This window comes from Lepisosteus platostomus, chromosome 10 (assembly GCF_059453375.1).
Source record: "Lepisosteus platostomus isolate fLepPlt1 chromosome 10, fLepPlt1.hap1, whole genome shotgun sequence".
In the NCBI taxonomy this organism is placed as follows: domain Eukaryota; kingdom Metazoa; phylum Chordata; class Actinopteri; order Semionotiformes; family Lepisosteidae; genus Lepisosteus; species Lepisosteus platostomus.
The window spans coordinates 13,177,340-13,196,761 of record NC_142620.1 but is presented as its reverse complement, the minus strand read 5'-3'; the positions used below and the strand labels follow the sequence as shown (position 1 = coordinate 13,196,761).

The window sequence follows — 19,422 nt, the reverse complement described above, 5'->3', positions numbered from 1 at the left end:
ACACTCGGCTACGGTCCTATAATAGCTTACAGATGTCTCTTTACATAGCGAAGTTAACAAGCATCCGATTGAGGCGTTATTCATTTTAAAGCTCCTGTCCTTTATTTCCCTTACTTTTTTTTTTTACCATACCAGCACGAAAAAAAGGTTTGCACCCTCTTAGCAAATAACTGAAAAGTAAATAGTCAGCATATCAAATGCTAGTTGGATTCCCATGCAAAATGATTGAAGAGCCTTTTATGCAACACATATTAAGACCAACATAGAATAAGAAAAAATGACTTTTGTGTTCTACAATTCTGAGTGATTTGTTTTGTGCAGATCATAAAAAAGAATCAATGCACCTCTTGCTGCAATTTTCTAAATACAGTATCTCAAATATCTAACATGATTTGTGATATCTCCGTCCTGTGGTTGGTTACTTCCTTCTATGTTCTCTGTAGGAGAGAAATGAACAGTGAGAAAGTTGGTCTGACCAGCAGGAGTCCCAGAGACTTTCCTTCATTATTTTACTGTTTCATGAACAGAGCCACCATGGTCAGCCATCTCACAGTTCGTTTGAGCAAGAGAAATAAGAAACAGCTTTCAAAATCATTCAACAAATGCAAAACCTTTTCCTGTGATACTGAGTCCTTGGTCCTTTCCACAGTAGTTAGCAGCCTAGATTGATGATGGCATCTCTACAGGTGTGTGAGAAGTTCTGTATACCTGTACTCTTTGTGAATGGAGGGATCTACAGTGCCAAAATGTATATTTTACCAAAATCCTATGTAAAATTAAACATTTATCTAAATAAATATTTGAATATTGTAGTGGAGGTCTTTTAAACCTTTGAGTTTTCACAGTAATTTTTTTCTGAATAATTTTAAATAGCAAAAAGACTGAAAATCAAATCATGAAGAACAAGATTTTCCAGTAACTACTCCTGAGGAGTAAACACAACTGAAGTGCTTATTTTTGCTGGGAATATGTTTAAGCCAGCCCAGATATCAAACAAGTTTTAACAAACAAGTGTAACAAGGCTGCTCCTACTATTACACTACATCTGATTATATTGTCAGTTGTAATGTCTGAACTATTAAAGTAAAATGACAATAGTCAATCACTTTTACAATTTGTGGTAGGCTTATGCAAAGCATGGTGCATTATTTTGTAACACTTGAGATATCCAAGCATATTACGTAACACAGCACGCAGTCATTATCCAAATACTAAACAGTAATTATGTGCAGACAAATGCATGCATTTTACAGAGACATTCTGAGAGTAATGATAAATCAAAGCAATAAGTTTTATAGTGTTTTGTGATGTAGTCATCACATATTTCAGTTCTCGGCATTGCTAATTTGATGCAGTGGTTGTCCGTGAAAATGATCAAAATTCACAGAATATGGTTGTGAGTAAAGGTCTAAGACTAGGAAGTTATGATAAAGATCATAGGGCTGAAGCGTCAGGAAGTGGGTTGATTCTAATTTCTGAGATTTCCCCAGAACTGGGTTCTCATTGCATAGTTACACTGAATCAAGGATGCTTACACGATCCATCTACTGTGTGGTGAATTTAAGGGATTAATCACGAGAAAATATTAAAAAACAAAACCTCTGAAGTGTTAATACTTTGTGTCACTGAGAACGTACTTTAAGTAAAGGATCTGGTCATGCATTCTAATCTGAACACCACTATGCATGCCACACAGTCACCACAAGAGGAAGGTTCTGAGATTTTCCCTGTCAGGGCCATCTTGTTGACTTCATAAACAAAGAAGGGTGCTACAGTTCTTGAGAAGCTTGTTCCCTGGGGACCTGAAATGGGAAGTCTCCTTAGCTTGGGGAGTTCTCACAGACAAAACTTCCAGGATATTGTTGAAATACTGTGAAAATTCAAAACCACACAACTCATTATTTCAAGTTGGGAACTCTCCCGGCATGTATTTTAATTCTTCCTGAGAGATGTATGTGGTTAAGGGGCATTACCTGCTAAAAATAGACTTTAGCTAGGTTTATAATAGGATGTCAGTCTACATTCATTTCTTTCAGATTGAAAACTACATTTTTTAAGGAGACCAAATTATAATTATAATGTTTTACTGAATAGGCTGCATGTTTTGAAGTTGTATTAATTATTAGGATTCACTTTTAAACTTTTAAAATTATTTTTGCAGTCTTAAGAATAGAGTTTATATCTTTTTATGTTGTCATCTGCTTACCAACACAGAACAGGAGTGAAACACTGGATGAACCAATAGCAAAAAAGCAAAAGGCCTGAAAGAAACAAAAAACATTAGATTTAAAACAAATCTGCAGTCTTCATTTTACTAACCTAACTATGAAAGCTGCACAATATCTTAAATACTTTTAGCTTGGGGATCAAATTCATGTTGATCACATATATCCTGTATGGCATAAACATTTCTTGGGAAGATTAATATAATATGAACAATGAAATGAACACATCTGCTACACTACACACAATGCAACATATATTGTGAGGTGTATGTACTGTTCCCATGGCAGGAAGCAAATACTGAAACAGTGCAAACTAAAATATATACAGTGCAATGGTACAGAAAGTAAAGCAAGAGGACTACCTTGTAAATGACAAATATTATTCAGGTAAATCAAGAAATAATTGTTCCTTACTGTCACCTGACAAGCAACCAGGTTTGGCTCAAAAGTAAAGAAACTCCCAAACAGCAGTCTTCAATTGCAAACAAAACTGGATTTGTTGCCACCAACTCCCCTCCCCACAGGGGTACTCTGTCTTTACTGAGTGCTCCCAGTCCCTTTTAAAGACCCTCCTCTCCAAGGCCCATCCTCTTAAAGGGACTCCCTCACATTTTTAAACATAAATTTAACAAAGATGGGCGATTTGAGCAAAATAAAGTATTTAACCATCCATAAAAATCTTATATATTTTAACAGAGTCATGCTACAGTTATATATCCACTTGAACAAAACAAATAACCTTATTATTTATAGATGGCTCACCAGTCACCTTTCCCTTTAAGATCATTTGTGGGATACTACAAACAGGAAAGGTGACTGGTGGCCATCTTGATCAACACAATACAATACTCCAGTGGGGGAAACACTGCAGTGATTTTAGGGAAACAAACAAGGTAAGTATCATTCACATTTCATTCGTATCACATACACACTCATAAACATGCCAGAAGGGTAGAGGGTAATATTGGAGTATTTCATGTTCACATTTACATTTACAATACTTTTCTCCCAACTTGATTTTTTTTTTTCAGGTAGATTTAACTGCTTACATTTTATTGCACTGTTTCAGAACTGAGTTAGTTGTGTTATCAAAATGTGTTTGATTGGGTAAACATTCTCATTTTTGTCATTTGAAGTGGAAGCAGAAGTATAAGTACAGTCACAATTGGATGGTTCTTGTAACCCTACCCATAGACTGGCCTGAAATACATGGTAATTTCATTTTTCAGCTGACTGAACATTTGCATAAAGAAGATAGATTATTAAAAGCAGATGCATTTGCTTCAAGAATGTATCTTCTGAACGGAATTGTTTGTTTTGGGCTCATATTCTGTGTGGTTGGGAACATTTTCAAATCTGATGATTGGAGGTCTTCATAGACAGATTGTAGAACTGCTCAGTTTAAACCCCAGCTAGGGTTAGGGTTAGCATTCCCACAGTACTTCAAGATTTTTTAACCTCATGGTTGTATTTTGAGCCCCGTGTGAAATTTGGGACTAGTGATACTTTTCGCCTAATTAGATTTTTTTTTTCATGATAGATGTGACTGCCTATATTTGAAGGCACATTTCGGGAATTATAATTCCAAAACTGAGTCAAAATAAAAGTGTTAGGAAAACCAGTTCCATTAGGTAAATGCTCTTATTTTTGTCATTTAAAGTGGAAGCAGAAGCATATGTAGGGTCAGAATTGGATGGTTCTTACAACCCTAACCCTAGGCTGGCCTGAAATACAAACCCCAGCTAGAGTTAGGGTTATTATTCCCACAGAACTTAGACACTTAGACATTTTTTAACCACATGGCTGTATTTTGGGGCCCAAGTGAAATTTAGGATGAGTGATACTGTATATACCACATTATCATCATAAAGAATGCCAAAGTTCTTAATTTTTTATAACTTTTTATTTAACAATGCAAAGATTTACAAATAAGACATATACACAGTAAAATAATGTACTGCTTCTATCTTTCATTTCACAATTAAATTATGTTTTTATATAATTACATTATACCAGCATAGATGGGAGGTTACTTATAGAAACACAGTCAGCAAAAACACATCAGATAAGCAACAATCCAGACAACAAGTTATGTCATCCTCTTTTACAGCAGAGATTCAGGTCTCTATGGGGCCACAAACCCAATCCAGGCTTGGTATTTGCTAAACCTCTTCGCCTGTAACCTAAGAGAAAGGACGATCTTTTCCATTATATAAAACTCCTTCATTACATTGTTCCACTGTTCTGGAGTTGGGGGCTCTTTAGTAAACCATTTTTTTCAGGATAGTTTTCTTAATGGCAGCTAAAATAATTCCTGGTACTGTATATATCTGTCCTTTACTTCCAAGTAGTCCAAAGTAAGATTATCCAAATACATAACAGAATTCAAGTGGTATGTCTAGGTTTACTCTGCTAATAAGATCTAAAAGTATGAATTTTCAATATTGTTTAGATGTATTTCCGGGCATGACCAGAGTAGGTGTAGATGACTTGCTGCTCGCTCTCCACATAACCTCCAACATGGCGTACTGCTTCCTTTTCATTTTGCTTGAATTTTAGGACTGATGATAAATGAGCCAAGTTTCTCCAACAGAAATGTCTCCAAACTTGTGAGCTAGTGGAGCTTTGTTGAAATCTGCATATGTTCCTCCATTGTTCTACAGAAATTGTTTTAGCATGTTCTTTTCCCCAGTTTATTTGAATATATTCTTTAATTGCCCATTATTTCTGTTTGGTAGTTAGTAGTTAATTGATCCCAGGGTGTCAACTTCAACAACAAGGCTGGATAGCTTGTTCCTTACTTCCAGTTGTTCACCGTTTTAAATGCACATCCACTTGTGTCCTCATCACTGGGATGATTTTGTCAATGCCTTTGAGGATTTAACATATTTGTACGAAGTCCCCTCGTAGATATTTCTGTTAAAACCTAAAAAGGTTCAGTTTCTTCAGGCTGTCAGTGTAGGACATTCTCTTAAGGCTCTTTAAAATGTGATATGTCTGGGAAAATGGTCATAACTCACAGAAACTGTGGTTCCGAGTAATCGTTGTGTATAATAATACACATAATAACATTGTTGGAATATCTTGTCCAGTGGCAACCAGATACAGAGGGCTTGTGGCATAGAGATAGTTCGGAGGTTATCCTTTAGGAGAAAGGATTAAACATATTTTAGCATTAAGATTTATATTTAATTATTATGTGCAGCAAACATTTAATACTGCTAGCTCATTCACAATTCCTGCAGAATGAACTAGTTTTTAGTATAAAAGACTAAAATGGGAGAGTAATCTCAAAGCATGTTAATGAAGAATTTATTGTTAATCAACATAATTACATAGATGCATTATGTTATTAATATAAACAGCATTGAAAAGGGGATATATTTTTCTCCAGTATTTCTTCATATTCTAATTTCTGCTGATATAATGGGTGCTTGTTCTCATCTCTGTGCTGACGTTCTGATGAAATGGCCTACTAGGTTTCTAAAAGAATTATTTACTATGTAATGTACTGTATATGTATATACTGTATAAGTGCTGCAATTTTCAGTGATGTTTTGTTGCTTCCACTCAAAATAGAATGTACAAAGAACTTGCTTATGAAAGCCAAGGAATACATTAGTAGGCTGCAATTTGGGATATCACCGTACTCTCGAATGAAATGACCCAATCATTAAGGCAGGCTTGGCCATGTGTAACTATGTAACTGAGTCACCGTTGTATGATTTATACTGGCTATTATTCTGACCCAGAAAGCAGAATCAATTTGAATCCTTTACATAGTGAAGATTTTTTAATCTATTGCAAAAAATGTTTATACGCCTCTCCCATAATTCTTTAAAACCACCGGAAACAGTGACTGATTCGACTGCTTTCTTGTGTTTTGAGGCTGTTTCCGACAGTCTCCACTCTCATGCTGAGGACCGCGCAGCTGTTTCCCTTCCTTTTCAGGGTCAACGGTTTTGACACCACCAAAGGTTTACAAGGATGGGTCAGGTCAATGCAATAAATAAGAAGTCAGTGCAGTGAAGTCCCATTGAAGTGTTTCCTCTCCCAATGTCGATTGCCCTGGAAAAAATATACTCCTAATGAAAACAATACGTTCTTCCTGCAAATGTGAATGGAATAGGGAGGGATGCTTGCAGATAATAATGTGTGAACAGCATATGGAAAAGGAATGATGGAGACCACCCAGTCACTGACAATACCTAGAAAACATGATTCAGTATTCAGGCAGTTTGGAGAGCTTTGTTTAACACCTCTCGATGAAACAAAATGAATTGTTTAAAAATAAAAGCATTGAACTGTACTCAAAAGAAACAAAACAGAAACCGAGAGCCCAAATAAAAAAAAAATGTCAGCCGTTTGTGATTCTTTCTTTGTGCCTTTTGGAAAATTGTCACATCATATTCTTTCTGTCGCTGAGGTGTTTAAAAAAATGCACCCCTGCAATTTGAATCATATAAAACACAAGTATCCACTCACAAACACAAAAAAACAAAGTCAATGGAAATGATACTTTTAAGAAGTTAAGAACAGGTCAACAGGCCATTTGACTGATCTAGCCCATTTGGTAGTTAGTAACTGATCCGAGCTCATCCGCTATATCTTGAATGAAGCCAGGGTATTGGATTCAAAAAGATGGCTTAGTAGTTTGTGCCATATGCACACAACCTTTTGGGTAAAGAAATGCCCAAATGCACTTCCACATAGATTCCATTTTTGTCCTGTGGCTCATGTTTCACTGATCATTCAGAAACCCGGTCCGGTGGGTTGACATCGTCAGTGCCTTTGTGGATTTTGAGTACTTGTATCAGCTCCCCTGGCAATTTTCTCTGTTCAAGGCTAGAAAGATTCACTTCCTTCAGTCTATCAGTGTAGATCATTCTCTTAAGCCTCAGAAAGTACTGTATATGGTTGCTCTTCTTTAGACTGATCCCAGAGCAGCAATGTCTTTTCTGTATTGTAATGACCACATTTGGGCATAATTTAAATAAAGCCTTAATTAAACACATTTAACATAATGTCTGTTGAAATACAGTAAATTTTATGCTTTTAACTATATATCCTTGAACTTTATTTGCCTTTTTGATTGCTTCTCCAGATTGTCTGAGAAAAGTAAATGACATGCCAAAGACACAAAGTCTTTTCAGTTAGTCTCTTCTACTGCTCTGCTCAGTGTTTCCCATTTTGTATTTATCTAGTGTATTAAAAGATGAAGGAAAGGGCTATGAGAAGCCTGAAGGCATACAGAGTAAGATTATCACATAGCTCTGTGCCCTTCAGCACGGTGCATGTTTGCGCTACAAAACAAAGAGACCAGTTATATAATTTTAATAACATTTAAAAGCTTAATACTCTCATCAGCGGCTAGACTGAATTCTCATTACTGCCAGTTTCAGAATGTTTCAGTTGAGTAGCAGGAACATGCCGAAAGGCATCTTTGTTGCGTTGTATAACAGAAATTGTTAGCAGAGCAAGACAAGTATCTTGAAAAGGATGTTGCTTCTACTTGCATTCATGTGTGGGTGGGAGTATACAAAGATATGAAACTTTCAGGAATTTTAAGTCTCGGTCCCTCGTGGTGTTCCTGCATTAGCCTTTAGCATGTTGTGTTTGGCTTTCCTGGTGTTACTTTAAAAAAGACTACTTGGTTTTCTATCTTTGAGGAAACAACAGGTACACGTCAAATTCCAGCGATCAAGAAACTTGAACATTCATTTAATAAAGACACTGTAATTGAACTGTAATTAGGAAATAGATGCATTTGAACACTCATTATTGAACACTGATTACAGAATAGACATTCTTTAACTTTAATTATGTTACAGATGCATATGAACATTCATTATAGAACATTAATTATTAAATAGACATTCTAGACCATTAATTATGGAACATATATATATATATGAATATTCATTTTAGAACATTATTACAGAATAGACACTCTTGACCATTAATAACAGGGTAGCAACATTTATACAGCTGTATGACTTATGGGAAAGGAGGTAGTTACTTTCCTCTCCTGTGACCCCAAAGGGACTTTAATCATGTGAAACATGACTTCTTCCCTGCAGTGGGACGCTTACAATAACAGAAGCAGTAAAGCTTCTACACAAAGAAATTTCATTTGATCTGAAGGCAAAATTCCCACAGACAGCAGTATTTAAGTGCATTCAGATTTATGTTTATTTAAGGGAATTAAGCTGTTACTTATTTAGATTAAATATATATATATTTCAGAGATGAATTATTTCTAAAAACAAAACCATTTGTCTCTCTGCACTTGCTTTGAGATCAGGTCATTTGAAAAGACTGAATTTAAAACATAAAGAACAGTTTATTTGTTCCAAGGATGACTCAAGTCAAAGGCCAGAGTTGGTAATGACTGCTGTCCTAAAAACAATACATTTTCTGTCTGTTATTTGAATAATTAAATGTCACGTCACCACATTTACATAGAATGAGAATTGAAAAGTAGTGATTTTTTTGTTTTGCGTGGCATTAATCATACTCTATGGCTTTATTAATAATGTGACATAACAAATTGTTATCTGTCTCATAAGCTTACTAACGGTAGGAGATTTCAGAACTTTGTTCATAATACTTGCTTGGGCATGTACAAACACAGCAATACAGGAATGCTGCTTCTATCTGATTATAAAAGCAGAGTTTTCAAAACCTGTTTGAAATATGAGTACACCTTGCAGGTCAATCTACTGATTTTGCACCAGGCTACTATTTATTTTACTTCAGCTTTAGCAGACATTAATCTTGAGCATCTTGAATTACCACAGTATCCATCTACAAACAGATTCATATCCATCAGCTTCTTGGAAGTGATGTTAAACAATGAAAAGTTCCTTAGAGATTTTATTAATTAATCTGTACATAGAGACTAAAATAATTTAATTAATCACTTTGAAAAGTGGAACTCCACCTTAACTTTTTTAAAGAAAAAAATATTTGTTATCAATTGAAACATCAATATATAACAACAAAAACTGAATTTGGTACATTATTTCTTATTTTCAATTTATAAAATTTCTTACACAAAAGTTCAACAAAGGACACCAAGAATAAACAATATACAAACACATGGATGAATCACATTGTTCTAAGGTTCAGTGCAAATAATGATAAGCATATATCAGTAATATGTAACTTACAAGTCACATTAAACATCACAGATGGGCCAAATTTGAATTAATTTATGATTTTGGTATTGCCTTATCTGCATTCACCTATGCTGAATCAGGGTTTGTTTTTCAAGGTAACGTCTATTTGTTTTATACATTTATAGTCAATCCTGATTTATGATAAATACTCTTGCTGCACTAATCTCTGAGGTTAATCCTGGTTTTATTTTGACTTTATAGTGTTTTGCATATCCATACCTGAAATAATACAAAAAAGTCTTTTGACTGAGTATCTTTCTATGGCTGATTGTTGTGCAACACTTGAAAGTGCGTGACTGCAGATCCCTGCTGGAAATGTCTGTATTATGCAACTTTCATTAGACACACTCAGGCTCATCCAATAAAAGCCTCCTCCAGTTTCATGTCCAGACTGTGCCAGGTGGCACAAAAGGCAGGGAATCTCCAGTCTTGGTGAAAAATTGGCCCAGTGTTGCTGGCTAATCAGTAGCCTACAATGCAACAGAGTGCACTGTACTGGCAGCTTGCCTGTGATCAAATACTGTTGGTGGGATTTTTCATCCTCTGACTGTACATAACCTAATCACAGCCCAAAAATATTCAGCCTGCTGATACTTCCTCGAGGAGGCATGTACTGTATGCATCTCGAAGTGACTCTCGTCATCTCGTTTCAAAAGACAATACTCTAAAAGGGAAGACAATACTCTAAAAGGGAATACAAAAGGGGAAAATGTTGTTAGTCCAAAATGTACTACAAAGTAATAAAATAATTTGCCTGAAGTTTAAGTAAAGCTTAAGGCTCTGATCTAAACTTAATAATCCTGAATCTTCAGACTCCTCCAGGCATATGCTCAAATATAACTCTGAGGCACAGACCTGCATTTTACTCCAGTTAGATCTTGTTTTGTCACTGTGTTGGTTTTGGACTCGACACCTTGTTTTGCAGTATAAGGGCTGAATTTGTCCCATTTTTTAAATTTTGCAGAACATTTCTTGGACATGCACTCTTCTTTCACAAGTGTCTATGAAATTTTGTTAAAGGAAGTCTTAAGCCAAGAGACCACAAGGCTCCTTGTGCCTGAATGTTGCAAAATAATCTTATTCCTCTGCAATCCATCCATCTTCTTCCAACCATGTACAGCCTGGACAGGATACCAGTCCATTGCAGGGTAGACAGACAGATTTCTTACAACTTTTGTTGACATGTTTGAGATGAAGTCAGAAGTATTACTGTATTATCTGTTTTTTTTAATTGAACAGACATTACTAACTTGGCATGTGTTTTCGAGGTAATACATTTTCAGCTCTTCTGTAGGAGTTTATCTATTCATCCTTGGATTCCAGGACTTTGAAAAGGCCAACAATGACATAGTTAATATTGTAATATTAGAACTAACTCCAGTTATAAGAGGCCACCTTTGCTCTTACTTTAAATGTACTGTATAAAATGGCATTCACAAACCATTTGAGAGCCCATAAGCAATTAACCTGCTCAAGGTAACATACTGAAACCATACATGAATGAAAACCTGGACTTTCACTGTCTAGTGAAATGGATATTTCCACCTGAGTACAAACCGCTACCTTCCTTTGTTATTAACAGTGCACAGCACATAATCTGAAATCACTCTCCAAATTTGGAATTTGTTAACAAACAGGACATCCTCTGAAACTGCACTGAAGGGAGACTTATTTGTGCACTTCTCTTGTTGTCTGATATACCCACTGTTTCACTGTATGTTCAGCAATGCCTTACAGGTGAGCTGGCACTGCCTGAAGGAGCAGTGCATCTCTAACTGATGGCAATGCAAACTCACAGGCACCCAGCAACTGTCAGGGGCTATTGGTGTGTGAAACTGGAGCTCACCCAGCCATAGGAATGTTTAGTCTATAGTGTACTACCAGATGGAGAGATCCAGTCACTGTCAGCTAACCTGCCAGGGCACAAGCCTGTGATGTCTGGGCTACAGAGCTCAACCTCCACTGTTAAGTGACTGTTTTTACTGGTTAAGCATCTTAGGGGGCCCTGACACAACGGTATTTCCAAAAAACAGTTCTGAATGCTGTTCTGAACCTCTTGCAGTAAACGAGTGGTAGCAAAACAGACTTGTGGGTGAAAATGAGAAGAGATTGGCTACAGCAGATGCAAAATTTAGAGGTCATTCTATCTCTGTTACTAATGGGATTGTGTCAAGTGCAGCTCTTCCTGCCCCTGCCAGGATTTGATCCCTCACAGGCTCCCACTCCCTAGACAGTGGATAACGCCATCACGCCAAGAGACCAGGTCCTCCACCACAGGAGAATTCAGCACAACACCAGTGGGGAGAGCGCCTCTACTCCACCCCTGCCAGGATCCAATCACAATCACTAGTGAGCCTAGAACAACACACTGTCACTTGACAGCCAGCAGAGAATTTAGCTGGACCACAAGACTGCCTGTGGCAGAGTCTCACACAGTTCAGATTTCAGAGGGAGGTGACATCCGCTTCTGTAGTTTGCTCGATGCACGGAGCCCCCTTACAGAGCAAGACATAGGACAGAAGTTTCACCACAGTAGACATACACATTTGAAACATTTTTCAAACATTTTCAAGTTGTACAGGTTACATAAATAATTGGTTAAACTATTAGCACTAAGATGTGTATTGTTTGATAAATGTCAGTTACTGTCCTTGAAGAACCCTTACGGTTGTGTGATATATAGTGTTCAATCATACAACAGGATGTCTGACAATTGAATCCATACTTTTATGTCCCTAGTCTTATATTTCAAAATGAATATCTCTTTTAATAATCTCAGCAGTGCTTTAATAAACAAAAAAAGCGTTATCTCGTTTTGGATTTTATGAATGGAATTTGTTCCTCTTTGTTGTAATAGGTTTACAGTGCTCCAAGAAAGAGAGACAATATTTGTATCTCCCTTTGTTTGATTATGGCTGGAAAAACCCTCATCATTAATTCAAAGCTCGGTTATGGATCTCGGACTTGAGAAGCACGTTGGTAGTTGTTGTGTTGTGCAGTGAAAGCTGGATATGTTTTTCCATCTCTAATCCAGGCTTCAAGGTGTCGTTCCTCCTCTGACAAGCTTTGCCTCTACACAGTGCTGTCCTCAGGAACCGCAGCACTGAGGGACTCAGGATGATGAAAAGCCAAGGGTCAATGATGGAGTTAATGGACAAAAACCGCAGGGCAATCAAGTCAGTCCTGTGGCTTCCAGTTATCGACTGAGAAGAGTTAATGTAGACACGGATCTATAAGAACATAAAAACATAAAAAATGTTAACAATGAGAAAGGCCATTCTGCCTATCTGGCCTGTTTGGTAGTTATTAGCTAAATGATCCGAAGATCTCATCTCAGCAGAAAAGAGCCAGGGTATTGACTTCAACAACATGGCTGGGTAGCTTGTTCTATACTCCTACAGCCCTTTAGGCAAAGAAGTTTTTTCTGTTGCTGGTTTTAAATGCACAAAAAGAGATTAAAAACGCAGTCTGTCAAATACTTTCTGGACCTACTGGACTCTTAAAATAGCTCTTTCCTTTTTTGAAACAAAAATACATATCCAGTGGTTTCTCCAAAAGATGACCATCAAAATGTCTGTTTTTTCCATGGGATTATGAAATTATCTGCGTTCCTAAAATGTATGTGTTTGAGAAGGAAAAATAGAGACAAAGATATGCAGTATATAAAGATGCTGTTTCCTTATGATGACCTCGCAAACATTTCCTCCTCTACAGAAATTATGTTTTTATTTTACTCACAACTTCCTTCTTTGTGCTACTTTTTTTCTAATCTAAAAACTTTTTTCTACATAATGCAAATGCCTTGTTACTTATTGACAGAAGCTACATGACAGTCCTGTCAAAACAACAGACAAAATCAAGTTTCAGCAAGAGACTCTCAGTGATGCGGATCCATTTGATGCATGTGAGCAACCCCTCCTTCCTTGTCCTCCAGATGACCATTAAATGGGTACAGTAGGCACAAGAGCCATGACACAATATATCTCTTGTCTTTTCTCTACAAAGTGTTGTCTTTTATACATGCTTAGACACTCATGAAAACAGTCATCAGAAATGCAAGCTTTTCTTTAAGTGAGCTTTCTATACGTTATCTTTGCAAATACTACATTCTTTACTATCTCTGATACTAAAAAGCTTCCATAATGTTTTGTTGAAGTTACACAACTGTCTAATTTTGACAAGGGTGTATCTTAGAATAAATCTCATAAAACAATGTAATACCGTACAGGAAAAAAATATCTTGAATTCCTTATAGCTAGTATTTTTGTGTTACATCTTGCATGCATGCTGTAATCTCTTCGGAAATGAGTTTTTCCAGTTACATACAGTATTCCGAGGGCTTCCTTCAAATGTCAATCAGAGCTTTCTCTTTCTGATTTTGTTTGATACACTCTCACAAAACTGAAGACACGAGATCCTTTGAACTTACAAAACTGAGGGCTCTGCTCTTAATATTGTAGCACCCACGTGGGGTCCTATAGCCATGCGCACACAAGGCAGGCTGGGAACAGCGGCTGAGGGGCCCGTAAATAGTGGGACGAGGGCTGGAGACGCTCTCTTCCCTCTTGTGTTTGTGTAGGTGTGGTGCAGTGCTATATCTCCCCTGGTTCTCTGTGTGTAACCCCCCTCAGCGTCTTTAATAAATGTCCTGCCAAACTGTGCCAGGGCCTCCAGCCTGTTTCTTTCCATCTGCGAACCCTGGGAGCGTTAAATTGGTGTCAGGAGTGGGACGGAGAGGAGCAGCACGGTAAGAGGCTCGCCACGCGGTGAGAGATCTGGGGCACCAGGTGAGAGGCCGGAGCATGGAGAGAGGCCCGCAGGAGCCCGCAGAGAGGTCCCCGGCAGCAAAGAGCCCCCGTAACGGAGTGGCCCGGTGCGCAGAGAGAGGCCCAGTGGGGCTCTGGGAGAGAGGCCTGGTGCGCGGAGAGAGGCCCAGTGGGGCTCTGGGAGAGAGGCCTGGTGCGCGGAGGGAGGCCCAGTGGGGCTCTGGGAGAGAGGCCTGGTGCGCAGAGAGAGGCCCAGTGGGGCTCTGGGAGAGAGGCCTGGTGCGCGGAGAGAGGCCCAGTGGGGCTCTGGGAGAGAGGCCTGGTGCGCGGAGAGAGGCCCAGTGGGGCTCTGGGAGAGAGGCCTGGTGCGCAGAGAGAGGCCCAGTGGGGCTCTGGGAGAGAGGCCTGGTGCGCAGAGAGAGGCCCAGTGGGGCTCTGGGAGAGAGGCCTGGTGCGCGGAGAGAGGCCCAGTGGGGCTCTGGGAGAGAGGCCTGGTGCGCGGAGAGAGGCCCAGTGGGGCTCTGGGAGAGAGGCCTGGTGCGCAGAGAGAGGCCCAGTGGGGCTCTGGGAGAGAGGCCTGGTGCGCAGAGAGAGGCCCAGTGGGGCTCTGGGAGAGAGGCCTGGTGCGCGGAGAGAGGCCCAGTGGGGCTCTGGGAGAGAGGCCTGGTGCGCGGAGAGAGGCCCAGTGGGGCTCTGGGAGAGAGGCCTGGTGCGCGGAGAGAGGCCCAGTGGGGCTCTGGGAGAGAGGCCTGGTGCGCGGAGAGAGGCCCAGTGGGGCCCTGCTGGTGTGGCGGCAGCCCTGACGACAGGCTCAGTGGAGGCCACGGAGTTGCCTGCCTTGCTCCTGCCTGCTCAATTTTTTAAAATTTTTGGGTCATTGAGTATCCTGTATATTCTCACGGGAGAGGTGGGCATGGCACATCTTGCCATTATGCAGCTTTATTATGAGTCACTACTCATTGACAGAAGAATTTCCTAAGGTTGTGTCTAGGTCTTTCCCAAGTCAAATCTGGTGCGATTTTGTGCTGTATTTATTCCAATAGACAAAGCTTAAAGCCACACATCAGTGGAAACCATTTTGTCCTAAATGTACTAATATAACCATAACATGGGTATCCTCGAACTGCATGTCTGATTTTCTCAACCAAATTACAGTTGCACCACATTTGGGGATGACTCGTTAATTCACCCTTCACAGCCATCAATTGTTAGCCTTTACTGTTTAAAACCTGAACACAAGTCCCTTTATTCTTTAGTTATCGTTTCGGATTAAAAATCTCATGTTGATTGGAAGCCAAAGTAAGTGTAGGTTAGTTTATCCACTTGAGGTAAAATACCTTCAACAATCCTAAAAAATCTGATAAATTAATTTCAAAGTAAATAAAACATAAGATTATAATGTCACAAATTGCACATCGAGTAACTAGTGACCAAAGACACTCCCAAAGCCATTTTATAAAATTTAGTAGAGAATCTGCACTCACAATGATATTCAACAGTTTGTTCCATAAACCCACAACCTTCATCATCAGATTGTCTCTAATTCTAATCATACTTAATTACCTTATATGTAGAGTATTTTTTATTTAATCTCCCACTGTAGTATACCAGTTCTAGCAGCAGCCTAATGGAGGTGTACAGAATGGCATACTCTTGGTCTTTAAGGAGATAGGTGATCATATTAATAAAACAACAGGTGCCAGGGCAGTACTGCATGTATTCAGGATTTTAAATATCTCCCTCAATCCCTTTCCAAGTTCAGATTGTTCCAATCCAAAAACACTGGAACTGACATTTTGTGCAAAATCCTGTAATTTACGGTATTTGTAAGTTAATTGTTAAAACAATGAATACACGCACCACCTAACAGCCCCTTGTATTGTAAATGGGATGTTGATGTGTTGGTACGGTATTTTGAAGCCTAACAAATTAGTAAGAGATTATTTGAAACCCTCACAGGATAACCAAAAGATTACAGTATTCTTTTCTCATGGTCATGTTGGTTGAAACTCTTTATTTCTCTCTATCTAAAAATGTAATGTTCATACAGTACACAGTAGTATAAAACAAAGTAGATATCTGGGGCTGCAGTTTGTGGTTTATTAGTACTAAACTGCTAACTAGTAGTATAATGCTTGTTTATATTACAAACATTGCCATTTATGTTATTTGTATTTATTGATATGATTTATTTGCATCTTTATAGATACTGGTTAAAATGTATCTGATTTTGGTGCACAGTTCAATTGTTCGATTCATTTGAATAGCTTAATATCAGCTGTCAGCAGAATTGCTTTCTTGAATTGTATAACTTAAAATCTAGAACTTAAGTCTGGGAAGGAAAAACATTATAAACCAAATTATATTTTGTGTGTTTTCGATTATTTTTTAAAGGAACTACATAAAGAAATCAACAAAACTCAGGGTCATGTGTATTCATATAATGTCTGTAACAAAGAACGAGAATCTTAAGGATGCAAATAATGTAGGAGCAGAAGAGCATTGGATATATTTATCTTCACACCTACTCACCTGGCTACTCAAAAAGATTCTCACAATTCATTATTCAGCACCAGGGTCAATTTAACAGTATTTAAAGAAAAAGAATTGAGAAATTCTGCATATAAATTGAATGTGGCTGTACTCACTGACAAAACTCTGGTGTTGCCTTTGTTGAGGAAAGCAGTGTTAGTGTCTTACCGTCAGAGGCAGGGAGCAAATGACGAAAGCCACGGTTATGAAGACGAGAAGAATGAGATGCTCTATTTCTTCAGTCATGGATGGAGACCTCCTGTCCTTTCTGCTCCTCTTCTCTACGGATCCCCGGTTTACTTTGTGTCTCCGGTGCATTAGTACCAAGTGGTAAATGACAGACACGTTGCAGGTCACGATGGAAATAACTAGCAGGAGCATAAGGGTGGCGTACAGGATGGCGTACACTTTATCTTGGAGGCTTTCGGGGTTCATATTAATAAAACACCAGGTGCCCGGACAGTACTGAACATATTTCCCAAACTTCATGAAAGGCAGTAAACAAAACACGATACAGATGAGGTATATGAAGGGGATGGAGATGTACCCACATCGTTTCGTGATGTGCCGTCCGTAGAAGTAAGGGTAGCCTATGGATAAACAGCGCTCCAGAGCCATGGCGAAGAGAATAGACAAAGTGGCTAAACTAAAGAATGTCATGCTGAAGCTAAAATAATTGCAGACAGTGCTGGTACCATTCTCCAAGTCCGTCTCATTCCTCCACATACTGACCAGAGTCCTGTTGGTAGCGTAAGAAGCGAGCACGAGTGGGCTGATGAAGCATGTTCCCATGAGGTCTGTTACAATCAAACCGGTGACCAGCACATGGAACAAGAATTGCCGCTGTCTGCTCTTGTGCTTCCTCCTGCGGATTTCCAAAAGGATCAAGGCGAGTACATTCCCGAGTACTCCGGCTGAGAACATGACAGCGCTGATGACCGGGCTCCCCGGCTCCACCGTTCTCCTGTCATGGCAACCATCAGGTGTCCCCATTTCCAAAGTAAATGTTTGGCTAAAACTCCTGGGATAAATATTCCTCTTTCACTTTTGTTTGAGATCAATAGCGGCAACATACCTGTGGTTGTTTGGTGTTTTCATTATTTTATAACTGTAAAAACTCGGAAGTATTGTATGGTGAAAAAGTCAAACGTGCGTCCACCGTTCGGTCTGTGTTGTAATCGCTGAAGTTGTACCGAAAACGCGCTACTAACAGGAAGCCGCGAGAGAAGAGGGATGGTCTTTCTCAAGCGAAGCAGAACCAAGGCAAGGAGTTTCTCCTTAATCACTTTCTGTTTGCAAAAGATGAACACACAAGCGTGTCTCCCTTGTGTTATTTGACGGTCAACTTGAATGCCAGAAAACAAGCGGTCTGAAGTTTTCCTTTTCCTTGAATTAAAGTAAAAAAAAATAGCAACTCAAAACAGTTATTTCCCGTTTCTCACTTTTACGTAGCATGAAACTAAAAAAAAGTTGTTTATAATATACGGAGCGTTAAGAGTCATGAGCCATGTGTTCCTCTCACGAATGAGCTGCCTTTGCAGCAAGATGTGGTGACGTTTTCCAGCTGTTGACACACCCTCTTAGAAAAGTTAAATGGAAAAATCTGGATATTCAAGATGCCTTCAATGTTCTCACCAACGTATCAAAGTTCTCAAACTTAAATATGGAGAGTAAAATTTTCCACAAACTGACAATTATAAAAAATCATGAGAAAATCACAGTATATTGTTTTGGACGCCAGTTGTAATAAAATAATACACTGTATATAATACAATGACCTCCTAGTTTAATGCAGAAACAGAATTTTGGAATTCTGTTGTCACAGATTTGACTCATGCCAGATTTATAGTTCAGTGGCTAAACAGAGTTTGAATATGGAAAATACAATAAAAATCTTATATTCACAATTTAGAAACCAGGACATTCTTTATGTTAGTTATACTATAGGATTCATTCGTTTCAATTGGAAACAGTTTTCAAATGTACAATTTTTGCTTTTCAATCTTAAATGTATGTTGGGCTTTTGAGGATACTTGCCATGTTCCAAATCACCAGCTACACTGCTTTCTAAGTAGAATATTTTATTGAGAAAGCAAGACAGTCACTATCCATCTTGATTTATGGAGTTTTGTTTTTCATTTCTTATCAGTGATGTTGGGGAAGCTTTGATTTCATTGATGAATAGGAAATAGAAGTTTGAAAAGCAATTTGATCAATCTGGATTGTATGCTTTTTTCTAATTTTGGAAAAGTTCAATGGAAAAAATTTGGAGATTCATGATGGTTTCACTGTGTTTAGTGAAGTGTCAAACTTTTCAAACCTAACAATGGACAGTACATATTTCCACAAATTATTTATGTTAATTATTAATATGTTCAGTTAATAGAAAACTTTGATGAGTATCATCCGAGTAAATTACGTTCTTGATAGCCTTCACATATTCCAAAACATTATCATTTAACAATTATTAACTTTTCAGATTGTCTTGGATTAAAGTACTTCTCATAATTCAATTCTTGGTAATACAATAATAACAATAATAATTCAATGAAAACAATAACTATGAAAATATTAACAGATATTTCTGTGGGTGATATTTGTAATTAAAAAGTATATGGAATAGAATGCCTATCTAGTTTAATGTGCTAATAGAACTTTGGAATTTTCTTGTCACAAGCTTGATCTCAGCCACGTTTATAGTTCAGAGGTTAAACAGAC

The 19,422-nt window shown here is 38.3% G+C and overlaps 1 protein-coding gene across 1 annotated transcript; it reads right to left on the bottom strand.

Moving 5' to 3' along the window:
• Positions 1–7,916: 7,916 nt before the first annotated feature.
• Positions 7,917–18,238, bottom strand: LOC148653367 (prostaglandin E2 receptor EP2 subtype-like). The gene is made up of 2 exons (XM_088648299.1): positions 16,873–18,238; positions 7,917–12,636 (listed from the first exon to the last, which is right to left on the bottom strand). The coding sequence occupies exons 1-2, from the start codon at positions 17,695–17,697 to the stop codon at positions 12,340–12,342; spliced, it is 1,122 nt and encodes a 373-aa protein (XP_088504425.1). The 5' UTR covers positions 17,698–18,238; the 3' UTR covers positions 7,917–12,339.
• Positions 18,239–19,422: the final 1,184 nt, after the last annotated feature.